Genomic DNA, 13,245 nt, shown 5'->3' with positions numbered 1-13,245 from the left:
AATCCCAAATAGTTAACAACAGAAGTGGAAATTAGAATAGGTATCACCAAAGCATTTTTTTTCCACACTTTTCACCTGTGAGGAACAGAAAGTAGCGAATGGGCAAACAATACTTGTGGAATTCAGAAAAATAAAATAAAACATTCTACAAAGTTTACTTTTGCGGATTATATTCCTCTAATAGTTGTGTTCCTTTTGGCAAACACTGCAGTTTCATTCCTCACAGGACTTAAAAGCCACTCAACAGAATTACAAAAATGACCTTCGAAAAAAGGGAGAAATATATTTTGTTAATTTTCAGTTGTAGAGGTTAAGACCTTAGGTAACTCCAGTTTCCTACATATATAATTTCTGTGGCACTTCATATACAAGTACTAAGTAACAAGTGAACAAGTCTATGTATGCTTGTGATGTGTGTCTGCGTGCACATGGCATACAAATACAGACCTATTGGTTCTTCCTCATTTTATGTTTTGTTGCAGTCACAGCCGGTGTGAGCAAACAGGGAAAATAAATTATCCAATTAACATATTTTTCTTAAGCGTTTCGGTAGTACTTCGGAATGAGAAATCTATGAAGGAATGAGACAGAGGAGTCTAAACTGGGGAGGTACGGCTAGAAAGGGCAAGTGGGGGTCAAAGGTGGGTATCAGAGTATGCTGTGCAGAACACACCAAAAGGATGCCAAGAAGGCATCAATCAGCCATATGGTGATATAAAAGACAAAAACAAGTCAACAAACAAACAAATCTGGGTCTTCTTGCTATGAAGCAATAAGATATTGCTAGGAGACTGAGCACCAAAATGGTTCTTTACATTCCTTCCCTTTTATACTGCAAATAATTTATTATATTCAAGCCTTTAAAAACTGTGATATTTAGGGTGTAAAGTCAGCTTTCTTTGTGCCAAATTACATTTCCTTCTGCTTTTAAGAACAGGTTTAAAAGAAATTTTTTAATAAATTCTTTAACAATAATCATATACAATTCACATATATAAAAAGGGTTGGTTTATTGTAGTTCAAATACATAAACTGAACATTCAAACATCTTAAAATTAACTTTAGAAACAAAAGTTTAACATTCAAACAGGAGTATAGTTTACAGGGAACACCCAAGAAAGATAATTTGTTGTCTAATCCAGAATATTGATAAAGATCACTTAATGGTAAATAAAATGTGTTTAACCAGCAGTCCTATTCTGGCCAACATGTTAGTTATGACCATGGTTCCATACCTGAGAAGAAATTACTAAATAAATCTTCTCTTAGGCTAAACAACAAGACTTGGCCTCTAATTCTGAGGGGATAATCAAAGCACATAAGTGAACAAACAAAACTAAAGTGTTCTTTAGAGACAAAGGTAAAAGTATGTCCATTATAATAATCTTAGCCTCTGGAAGATAAGAATTCAATTTTCAGTGTTTTCTCTTTTACCCGCTTTAAAAAACAAAATCAAAACAAAACAACCCCCAACTTAGGTTTTCTTGGAGTCTGTGGTATTTGCATTTTGTGAGTTCAAACCACAAATGCTCTTACGTCTTGCATGTTTAACACTGCTAGAAAGAACGTCACCAAAGTCACTGACTTCCACACCTCATAAAAGGATGATTTTTAGCTTCGAGATTTTAGATTTACTAGAGACAGCCTATATTTGAGTATGTATGTCAGTCATGCCACACAAAGAAAAGCATAAATTATTTCCAAAGTGTTCTCTGTTCAGAAACGGTTCACGAATGCTTCTCCTTCTGTTCGTCAGATGGTTCTGCAATAGTTTGACTAATGCACATACATGTAAAAACCTGAAAATTGGCTCATGCAAGCGTTCTGAATGAAGATCCCCCTGTGGAAGAGTACTGAGAATTATTTTGTTGATCGTCTCGTGGGCTCTGACGCTGTGGGAGGCGGGGGTGGACCCCGGCGGTCCAGGTCGTCCACATATGCCACAATCAGTTTACGCCTCTCCTCGGGCACACAGTCTAGTACTAGATACCGTTTGTCGTTCTGCAAGATTTTTTCTACATCTTTCAGGTGCTGATCAGATTCCTGGATTAGCTTTTTGGATCTGAAATAAGAAAAGAAGTCCAAGAATTACTGACTGCTGTTCCTAGGTCTTTCAGAAATGAGCTGGAAATGTCCATCTAGTTCCTAATTGTGTTTCCATTTTATTTATTATTATTATTTTTTTTTTTTTAAGAAAAATTTCACTGCAGTGGTCACCTTTGTAAGTCGCCTCAGCAAAGACTCCAAGGAGTGAAAGGGCCTCAGAAGCTGAATTACCCTCCCGCCCCTACTGGTGGTCCCTCCAGATCAGGGCTGAGGGTGGGTAGGTAAATCTTGCCCGTGCTGTACCTGTTCTGTGGATGAACAGAGGACTTCAGTCTGCGGGGCTGCCAATCCCAGCATCTCTCACAAGCTTTCACTTTCACATCTTTCACTAAATTAACTATAAAAATGTAGAAAGAAGTCTTACTTCACATCTAATTTAAAAGCCCAAGCTGATGCAAAACATTAAGGATCCTGACCAAAAAAATCCAATGACAAAATACCTAAAAACCACACCCTCAGCACTATCTATCCTCCCGTGCACATACCCTTCATTAAGATGTTTCCAAGTTTTCTCTTAAAGGAAGAAAAGCTGGAGCATGAAACAAAACTGTTTCCTGTGCACTGAATGCTAAGCAACGTTAACTTGTTTTCCTGATGGTAAAACTGTTGGGAATGTGGAACTACTGGGCATGTTACAGAGAAATCTTGTTTCAAAACTCTGATTTTATCATTTAAGATTTTTAAAGTATCTAGCAAACTGCTATCGTCTAAAAAAAAAAATGTTTTTGCTGAGCTTAAATAAGATGATTTCAAGCTTTCAACCTGTTCCACAACACTGAATAGTCTTCATAGGAAGCAAAGATAATGGATAGTGAAGGATTATTTTAAAAGTCGCTTCATGAATACAATTCTTAAATAGGGGGTACTCCTAAAAAAGCAGTGAAGTAAAAACAAAAGTGTGTCTAAAAAACTGGATGGGTGGGTAACACAAAATAAGAATTGACATCTGGGCCCTTTCTTTTAAAAAAAAAAAAAAAAAAAAAAGGTAACGTATATATGGGCTGTATCTGGCCTTTGGTAAAAGTTGGCTTCTTCTTATTCCTAAAAATTAATAATGTCAACATGTGTGTGAATGCAAAGAATGCTTTGGCCATTAGAGTAAGGACTAGTAAAGACAATGACTGCTGATATGAAACATTTCATTGCACACACCTATAGGTTATAAATTTGGTCTCTTTCAAAAGCGTCCTGAAGTCAGCTTTGGCTGTGATGTATTTGTCTCTGATGTATTCTTCAAATTCTCTTTGTTTTTTCTGCAAAAAGACAGTAAAATTAGAAAAAAAAAAAGTCACTAATTCCAAAGTTAGAATCAATTACTTATTAAACCAGTTATTTGTAAGTCACGTTATAAATAATTCAAAAGGAAAAGGCACTAAGGTGCATTTTTGTTCATGTAACATTCACTAAAATGCAAAATGCACAAAGTACATTTTTAAGACTGAAAGAAACCAAGAACAAGGTCCCATACTCTGTATTAGCAGCAGCTAAGACTTGAGGACTTGCTAAGTGCCACACTGCTGAGGGTTTGATGAGACTATCTCCCTTCATGTTCCTAACAACCTCAAGCGGCAGACGCTCTAAAAAATAAAAAGATTAAGGGGTAAACGTGCCTTTCCTACAGACTAGATATTTCTCTCTTCCAGCACCAAGACCATAAGGTGGTATGACTTACAGGGAACGCCAACTAACAGTCATAACTTTACTAAGTCATACTGAGCATTTAGCTTTTCTACTAAGGGAATAGGAATGATGGGTATAAACTCTTTGGACAAAAAGTAAGTAAAATTTAAAAGACCTTATTGTCAATTGTGAACAATCAGCAAAGTCAGAAACTAAAACTGGACCTGTCAGCTATCAGTCTACCACTCTTCCCCAGTTGTGTGTAGTTTGTAGACCACACCGTCTACAATCCAACTTATTAAAGTCAATCTATGGGGCTGTGCACTCTATACCTGGAGAAACCAACCAGGCAAGGAGAATGATGGGGATGGGAGAACAAATGAAAGGCAAAGGGCTAAAATAAGACAGCAGTCAGCTATGGCTCCCTTAGCCTCATCACTATTTCAGAACCCAGCTGACTTCGTTTCCCACACGGGAGGCAGAGTGCAACAGAACAGAGCTTGGTTTCTAAAACTTCATTCGTCTGATGTTCCTCTACTCCAGTGTCTGGAGCACAGAGGAACAAGAAGTGGTGTTACAGCATTCTGCTAGGAGGGCTCATACGCTCTGACAGCCTGGTAGCAGCGTGAATACATCTACCTAGCGGGACCAGACTATATAATGAATAAAAACTAGAGCTTCATTAAAGCTCTAACATCCCCGAAGACAGGCTTGACCCCAAGGATTGAATTTTCTAGTTTCTACTGTGCTTTCCTGTTTATGTATTGCGCAAGACAAAAAATATGAATTTAAATTTCAGATTTATTTCTCATACTCTTAAAAGTAATTCAACTAAAACCATCAATTTCATTTTGGTCAAGATACTAGTGGTACCAATTAAGCACCCAGTTAATATTTATAAACTGACAGTAGTAAATCTCAGAAAAAACTCTCTTACCCTGTCACTGGAGGAGAACTTAATGCACCGAGGATCTTCTTTAATGATTTTTTTTACTTCTTTCCATGTGGATGTTAAGGTAATCTTTGAAAGGCAAGTGAATAAAAAAACATGAATACAATTCACTTTTATTGAGAGGGCTGAATGGGCAGCACATGTAGTACATGATATCACACTGACCTGGCATCTCTTGTAATGCCCAAATGTAACAGGACTAGTTAAGCAAGGGAAGCAGCTTTAATGCAATTTCTTTTTGGCTTGCCACAAGAGTTATTTTCATGGCCATTATTTCAATGTGGCCTTAAGACTATCACCTGCAAACCCTGTGTCTCCATAGGTAATACCATTAACTTCTAAAGAAACCATCACCAAAAAGATATCAGATAATCAGGACAAAACCTGAACGAGAGGGTACAAACTGCCAGTACTATAAAGGAGTCGGGGGGCAAAACAAGAGTAACATAAACTGGAAAAGAAAGCCTTGAAATTCTGGATAGCTTCTTTAGTTTGGCCGTGGTGCCAAACTGAAAATAGGGTGAAAGATGGAATCTATTAAACTCACCAGGAGGGATCAATGATCACATAGCTAGGACCTTATGAACTACAAGAGCAAGTACGAATACGGAAACTACAGAAGGAAGTAAATTTCTATATAGTAAGTATGCCATGAACATTTTACTTAAAAAAGGAGAAATAAAGTCAGAGAAGAAAGTATCACAAAACTCATGAATTCCAGTAATGGCTCTAAAGACCATGATGCCAATAATCACATCAATGTTTTACTTTTGTAATTATTCATAAAGGCCCATCTAGATTAAAACAAGGAAAACAAGGGACTTACTGCAGAAGTTTCATCCAGAAGTTGCCTAAAGTGCTCCCTCTTCTTTTTGGTAAGTGCTTCAATGTGTTCATTAAAAAGCTTCTCTTTCTCCTCTCTTTCCAACAAGGATCCAGATTCCCAACGGTGATCTTTCCGCAGAGTCCTCCGAGTATCAGACCATGACACATCTGAAGACCGTACCTAAAAACGAACCAAAAAATTTTATCACCAGAGACCTATCTTCTCATATTTCAACAATAAAAGGCTTATTTATTTAGTTTAGGAATGATACATTTAGTAATAAAAGCTTCTGATGATTCCACCTTAGTTAAGCAGTCACTGAAAATCTCCTTTTGTAAAGCCAGAAAGCCCTCCGCTGAGAGCTCACCTAAGTTGTCAAGTATGGATTTAGAACTGGAGAAGGATGAAGAGAAGAATTTCTGTTTAACATCTTACCAACTTTTAGTACATGAAATGGAAACAAATAAAACAGGAAGTATCTTACTATATACTAGAGAGGTCACAGGGGAAAAAAGCCACTCAAAAATCTTGAGCTCAAATGTGTTCCTAACAACTACATACGGGAAGTGACACTTCTGAGCATAAGCAAGAATTAACATGGCTAACAAGAGAAGACATGGCGGATCCGGTTGGCTCAACAACCAGCAGAAAGGTACGCTTCACAGTTGCAAATGGCATCACAAGTTATTGCTAGTCACATTGCTACCAATGCTAAGAAATATGGGAGGCTGGAAAGACAGGTAAGAAAGAAGAAAAATACAAAAACTTTTATTTAACAAACATTTATCAAGCATCGATAACCATGTGCTGAACACAGAGCTTGATACTACTGGGAAAACAAGTAAGACACCATCCCTTCCTTCAAAGGACTCACTTTTTTTTTTTTTTAATATTTTATTTATTTATTTGACAGACAGAGATCATGAGCAGGCAGAGAGGCAGGCAGAGAGATAGAGGAGGAAGCAGGCTCCCCGCTAAGCAGAGAGCCCGATGCGGGCGGGGCTTGATCCCAGGACCCTGGGATCATGACCTGAGCCAAAGGCAGAGGCTTTAACCCCCACTGAGCCACCCCGGCACCCCAAGGACTCACTTTAAGGGAAAAGAGGCGTATAACCAAATAATCCCAACAGCATGTAGCAAGGGCTGCAGAGTTGTATGCTGAACACAAGGTGGCAAAGGGGAACAGGAAAAAAAAATCTGCCTTAGATGGGTCAAGATCAACCTCACCAGAGAGAGAGATTTGAGTGTGATCTTGAACAATGAATGTGTAACTGCAGCAGGAAGCATTCTAGGTCGAGGGGCTGGCATGAGCAATGACAGGATTCATTAATATGTGAGTATGGTTTCATTAGAGTTAAGTTCAGACACGCTGGAGCTTAGGGGGCAAGAGAGGAAACCAAAGAGGGTAACATAACAGAAGGTTGGGGAGTTAAGAAATGAATAGCCTAATATATTATGCTAAGAAGATGGAGTTTTAAATGTAGATGACCACTAGAAGCACAGAGAAGCTTCTCTCTCTGTAAGCCACAGGGAGAGTGACAAAATCATTTGGTTTTTACGAAGATTTCTATAACTGCAATAAGGAGGATGAATTCGGGGAAAGTAAAAGCAAGGAAACCAATCAAGGAATGACTGTAACTGTCCAGAGAACAGGAAGAAGAAAGTGAAAACAGATCATCAGAAGAAAGGGAAGAAATCAGAAGACATGACAGTAGTAACGAAAAGAAGAGAAGAGGAGGAGAAGACAAACAGAGACAGTGACGGGGAGAAGGAACAAAACAAGTAAAACAGCAGAGCGGCCTTGGGCATTCACTGTACAGAGAACACCCTACACACCTCAACAACCCTGGGTGATGCAGAAGGGTTTTTCAAGAAAATTCCAGGGTATCTCCTGGGGTTAGTACACCTCCAGTTCTTTCTAGATCTCACACCGTCTACATGTACAATAATTCATCATCACAGTGACCCTGAATCATCAAAGAAAAAGGTTTAATTATGTTCAGCATATTTTGTTTATTACTGTGGCATACAGTATGTGATAATTTTAACATGATTTCCATCAAGAATAAAGAACTTACCTTTGAGACTAAAAGATCATAAATTTTTATATACACAAAATATCTAATCTCTGAAAATGTTAAATAACTAGGGTTTTCCTATTCTAAGGGTGCTAATACCAATTCTCTCAGAATCAATTTAAATATGAAAATTTTCACTAACAACGTAATATAATAGACCTCTAATATCCAGTACTATAAAGGGGTGGGGGACAAAACAAGAGTAATACATACCATGTCAGACAAAAGAGCCTTGAAATTCTGGATAGCTTCTTCTCGTTTGTGTTGCTCTCTCTCTCTGTCTATTTCTTTTGTTTGCTCTGAACGAGCCTTTTGGACCTCTCTTTCTCTTTCTCGAAGGCTTGCCTCAATGCGGGCTTGCCTTTCAAGCTCCTTTTCTTTTTCCGAGTCTAAATTCTGTAAAAGTAAAATTACAGTATCAAAATATGTTTCCACAAAGTAACTAGCTGCCAAATAAAAAATCTCAAACCTGGTTTTTACCAAGGATACTCCTAAACACTATACCTTGTTTCCACACCAACTACTAAAGATGCTTATATTAAGAATACTAACCCTCTCTCGCTGTCTCTCGTCAAATAAATAAATAATATCTTGTGGGGTAAAAAAAAAAAAAAGCATACCAAAAAGAAAAACTCCAAATCCCAAACAGGAGTGAATACCTTTTTAATACAATTAAGAATTTTATTATTCCATGCTTACAGTACAAGTAAACGCAACAGTTACCTTGGCTATTTTTTCAATATACTGTTTGAAAAGGTCTTCTCTCATTGATGAACTATCCACTGCTTTGTAACGTGGGTCACTTTCTACTTTGTCTTTCACTTTGCTCCATCGAGACTGACTGTCCAGATGATGATTAGATAACAGTTCAAAGAAATCCGATTTAATCTGTATTTCAAAACATGTAGTAGGATAGGGGGGAAATGTGCCATGAGAAATTCCTCATATGCAAACATTTTAACCAGAAAAAACTATTCACTTACCTTAAAGATGGGAATATTAGTAACTTTTTAAATACATGTATTTAGAGTGGAGTAATTTTTAGTAAAGAAGATTATCAGAATCACTCTTTTAGGAAAAATATAAAAAATCAACACACACATTAAGCTCTCATTTAAAATCTACCAAATTCAATATAAATAATTTTCTCCAGTGAAATTACTAAAATACAGAAAAATAAAATCTTAGGTTGTTTCTAACTTTTGCATTTCAGAACTGCCATTTTTTGAAAATAAGAATTCACATTTATTTTTAGGTAAGATTCAGGCTTATGAACTGATACTAAATTATACTTTAATATCAAGACAGTAAGAATGACTTATTTTAAAAAGTAGACAAATAACATTTTTTGTTACAAAAGGTGAATTTCGAAAGACAGTCACATTCATTTGAAAATTGAAAGTATATTGTCAAATGTCTAAAGAGATAAAAAAAAAACAGGGCAAATTTTTGTAATTTAGTTTAAAAAAGCAATGTTCACACCCTTATATATACAGAATTTCTATGGTCATAATCGATCATTACATAAACTTTATTTAGATCTTTTGTATTTTTTAGCCATTAAATATATATGCCTTTACCATTAAAGAACTCAAAATAAAAGTTTTAATGAATTAACATTCTTAACCAATCAAGGACCAAGTTAGTAACATAATACCAAGGGTATGAAATGGTATTAATCCTTTAGTGTCAACATGTAAAATACTTAGAATCCCTTTCCCAAACTGTAATTCTCATTTTTTTTTTTTTAAACAGGGAAGAAAGGGATAAAGGAGGCATTTATTTTTATGCACCTTTGAGGTCCTGTTTAAAAATTTAGTCTCATTTAAATTATCTTGTACTCCTACCAGGGGAGACAGATGAGGTAGCAGTAATTTAATAGAGGATTCTGACCATGTCAAGAACCTCTCCTCCCCATAGGGATTAAAACATCCTGTCTTCCCACCTGATCAAGGGACTGAGAAATTAGGAATGGAATCATTCTTTCTGCCTATTCCAACCCTCACTTCCCCTATGAGCGGATTAAAAGGGAAAATGATGTCTTTTCTGTAAAACAGCTGTAAGTTTACAAGCAAGTTTCCCTATTAGAGATTAAAAAAAAAGAGCTAACTAGCTCTGGATTTCTTTACTACTGAACTTAACTCTTGCCTTTGTTTGGAATAGTAAGAAATACTCATAAACCCAGTATTTCCAGACAGTGAAAAAGAAACTACTTGATACAGTGATTTAACAATTCTGTTCATCTTGTGTACTCTGTATCTGACATGATGAACACCCAATTCCTAGATGCATATAAACCACAAAGCAAAATTGACAAAATTTATGTGAAATAAAGCATGCAAGCTGTATCTAACAGGAATCTTTCCAAGCCATAGGAATTTAAATTGACTTAGGACAAATTTTCACATATTAGACATGAAATCTATGAAGTAAGGATTATCATATAGGTTTTTAAAAATGTGTGATGTATAAACAAAGTGAACTTTAAATAAAGTTAAACTTCCTTTCATTGTGGATACTACCATGACAGGCTAATTACATGGTTTACCAAAGCTGCTATTTATATGGGAATTACTTAACAACTGCATAAAAGTCAAAAAAATGTATATGTAAGTTACTCTAGCAGCAACTCAAAGCCCTATATCCCCTATTTTCTTCTCTCTCCAAATGGAAGTAACTTACCATCTAAGCGGTTCAGTTTAATAGGAAAAAACAGTCTCCCTAGCCTTATGTACTGTAACAAAAATATTTAACTTGTTCAAAATGAAATTTAAGGGAGGGTAGGGAGAAAAATGCCAACTTTATGAGAGGGTTAATTCTATCATATGCAACTTCAAATGTGCTGTTCCAAAAAGTATATTACTTAAACCATAATTTTATAAAAATTGGTTATAATAAAAAAATTGCAATAAAATTTTAAAAAACCTTGAGGGTAGCTATAAAACAGCCCATTAAAATAAACAGAATTTTAGTGACTTTTTTTTTAATAAAACTGAAAATTAACAGTAAAAGCTATATGAAAATGATTTTACCCTTTAGCTTAAAAATGTCTAATGAAAGGGGAAAAAAAGCAACTTCACCAAAAGTCAATGTCCTTCAGAGGTTTTTGAATCTGCAAGTAATTACCTTTAAACCTTTACTATTCAGCTATTAATTGCATTACCTCAATGCTACAAACAGCAACTAGAGAATCACAAGCATAAAGCAACTCCAATATCCCAGCCCCATGCTACTAGCACTAATCACCACCCAATTATGTGATTTAAAAAAAATTGTGATTAAAAAAAAAAGGTACACACAATATACTTCATAAAAATAAATGCACAGTAGAAGTCATGAAGGAACTTCTTTAACAAGCTACTTCTCAGAATGTGAATATTAAATAAACTATATTTAAACCCTTACTTTAAAGATTTCTGTTTCATGACCTGGTTAGTAATTTTGCATTCTTTAAACTGGTTGAGGAAGTTTTCACTTTAGTAATTTCTAGCCTTTTTAAAAAAAAAATTAAGTAATGATACAAAACCAAACCTACAAAGAATTAATTTTACAATCAGAAGAAAATAAAGCTGTATATATTACATTTATTTAGATGTAATGTCTATTTAATTTACTACAGTTAACACATTCTGGGTACAACTCTCATCACTTCATAAGGAAAAAGACTAAAAAAATATAAAGTACCGGAACTGCGGGAGGCTAAAGTCACCACACAGAGATACCAATTCTTTCCTCACTAGGGAATCCCACAATACTTTGCGTATCAGTGATTGACAGCTGTCAGACTGAACTGATTGACAGGCCGCACAGCACAAAACTGTAAAGTCTATCCACTTGTTATAAAACAGAATACACAAAATAGTTATCAAAAAAAAGTGTTCAGAAAAAGAACATTAGTTATAAATGCAAAGAGAAAAACATTCAATTTGTATAAATCACATAGTAGCAATCACTTATTTACTTGCTTCTCTTTTTAATAGGTTTTATTACTAGAAGTCAAAACTAGCAAACAATTCATTAACATGACTAATTCAACACTCAATTTTGCACATTTCCTGAGAAGCATAATCATTTGGGAAAAAAAAAAGTTGACAGTTAAATAATTCTGAAAGGATCTACACTGAAGCCCAATAAGCATGTAATCAGGAAATTGCAGGTATTTCTGACAAAAGTCATGTCACCCAATACTACTGCTATTTACAGTGAAAGAGGCTTTTTCTCAGTAAGAGAGGTATTACTTCTCTAATAAAATTTCTTAACAAAATCTGTGATGTTTTAACTTTCTGGAATAACAGGCCACTTTAAATGTCAAAAATGATTAGGCTTCAGAGGTTCTTTTTCTCCATTCAAAAAGCACACAGGGACACTAAGGAGAGTGGCTGCATGTTTTGATGGTTCACACACCACTGGTGCCATCTCCACCAGTCTGCTTCTCCGGTGGTGGGCTCCTCTCCATTCCTGACACTGCTATTAAATGACATTTGGAATTCATTAATCTTTAATAGCTGACCTTTATTTCTGATAAGCAATAATTTATATGTAAGATATGCTTGCTAAAAGATTAGAAAGTCACTAAAATGCTATCTTGTAGAAGGCAAAAAAGATAAAAAAGCTTTTTGAAATGTAAAGGTTACTACTTATTAAGAACCTTGAAATCTTAAATAAACAGAATAAACAGACCTAACAGTCAGTCCTGGGTTTACTGGGCATCTCAGTATTAATAAAATGTAAAAGCAAAATAAAATATAAAGCAAATCTAGGTAGTTTAGTGAAGTTAGTAAAATATACATCATGGGGCACCTGAGTGGCTCACTTGGTTAAGTGTCTGCCTTGGCTGAGGTCATGATCCCAATACCTGGGATCGAGCCCCACATGGGGCTCCCTGCTCAATGGGGGGCCTGCTTCTCCCTCTTCCCCTCTCTAGCTATCTCTCTCAAATAAATAAATAAAATCTTTTTAAAAATAAAGATCAGGGAAGTAAAGAGACAATTCACACACACAAAAAAAATAACTATAAAACTTACCTTTAAAGCTAAAAAGTAAATGTGATTCCTGTAATTTATGCCCATGAACAAGATTAGCAACACAGCCCCACATTAGTCCTCTCCTATTCACACCACTCCCATCAATCATACCACCAGAACTAAAACCATCTTACCTTCTCACCTCTGGTCTTCGAATCTTCTTTCTCTTTCTTTCTTGCAGCTGCCACAAATTCATTAAACAAGGCTTCTCGATCTTTCATCTTTTCAATCGCTTTGAATCTTGAATCTTTAGCATGCTTGGCTGCAAATTCACTAAAAGTAGCTCTGTAACAAAATGGCAAGTGTGCTAACTTTGGTAGAGCTATTTCTGCTTGTAGAAAGGTATAGCAGAAGATACCATTTTTCCACAAGAGTATGTACCAAAGAGTCATTGAGCTCCAATATCTGCCCAAATAGGGAATAATGAGCTACAGACAGGAGTAAAAAAAGGGCTAAAGGGTAAAAATGTGGTTAACACTTATATATTATCAGCAGTGACACTGGGGGTAACACATCAGAGAGCAAAATATGTGCTTCAAGAGACTTCAGAGCTAATCTATTTCCACACTAAGAAGAGGCTCAGTCTTGCTTCTAGCCATGGAGGAGTAACTTTACGGAATTAGCTCTCCTTCCAGAAAC

The 13,245-nt window shown here is 35.8% G+C and overlaps 1 protein-coding gene across 5 annotated transcripts in view; it reads right to left on the bottom strand.

The window, feature by feature from the left end:
- Window positions 1-991: 991 nt before the first annotated feature.
- The window catches only part of TCERG1 (transcription elongation regulator 1), a 62,320-nt gene continuing 50,066 nt past the window's right edge, over window positions 992-13,245 (bottom strand). For 4 of the 5 annotated variants that reach the window (XM_059174961.1, XM_059174962.1, XM_059174963.1 and 1 more), the window contains 7 exons: window positions 12,741-12,891; window positions 8,306-8,470; window positions 7,796-7,978; window positions 5,505-5,684; window positions 4,664-4,747; window positions 3,259-3,359; window positions 992-2,062 (listed from right to left, as the gene is read on the bottom strand). In XM_059174961.1, the coding sequence (XP_059030944.1) occupies window positions 1,861-2,062; window positions 3,259-3,359; window positions 4,664-4,747; window positions 5,505-5,684; window positions 7,796-7,978; window positions 8,306-8,470; window positions 12,741-12,891 (1,066 nt within the window). In that variant the 3' untranslated portion in view covers window positions 992-1,860. Of the gene's footprint in view, window positions 2,063-2,349; window positions 2,444-3,258; window positions 3,360-4,663; window positions 4,748-5,504; window positions 5,685-7,795; window positions 7,979-8,305; window positions 8,471-12,740; window positions 12,892-13,245 lie in introns of all 5 variants that reach the window. The other variant, XR_009353947.1, reaches the window with a different exon arrangement.

This window comes from Mustela lutreola, chromosome 5 (assembly GCF_030435805.1).
Source record: "Mustela lutreola isolate mMusLut2 chromosome 5, mMusLut2.pri, whole genome shotgun sequence".
Classification (NCBI taxonomy): domain Eukaryota; kingdom Metazoa; phylum Chordata; class Mammalia; order Carnivora; family Mustelidae; genus Mustela; species Mustela lutreola.
This window is presented reverse-complemented; position numbering and strand designations above follow the sequence as displayed.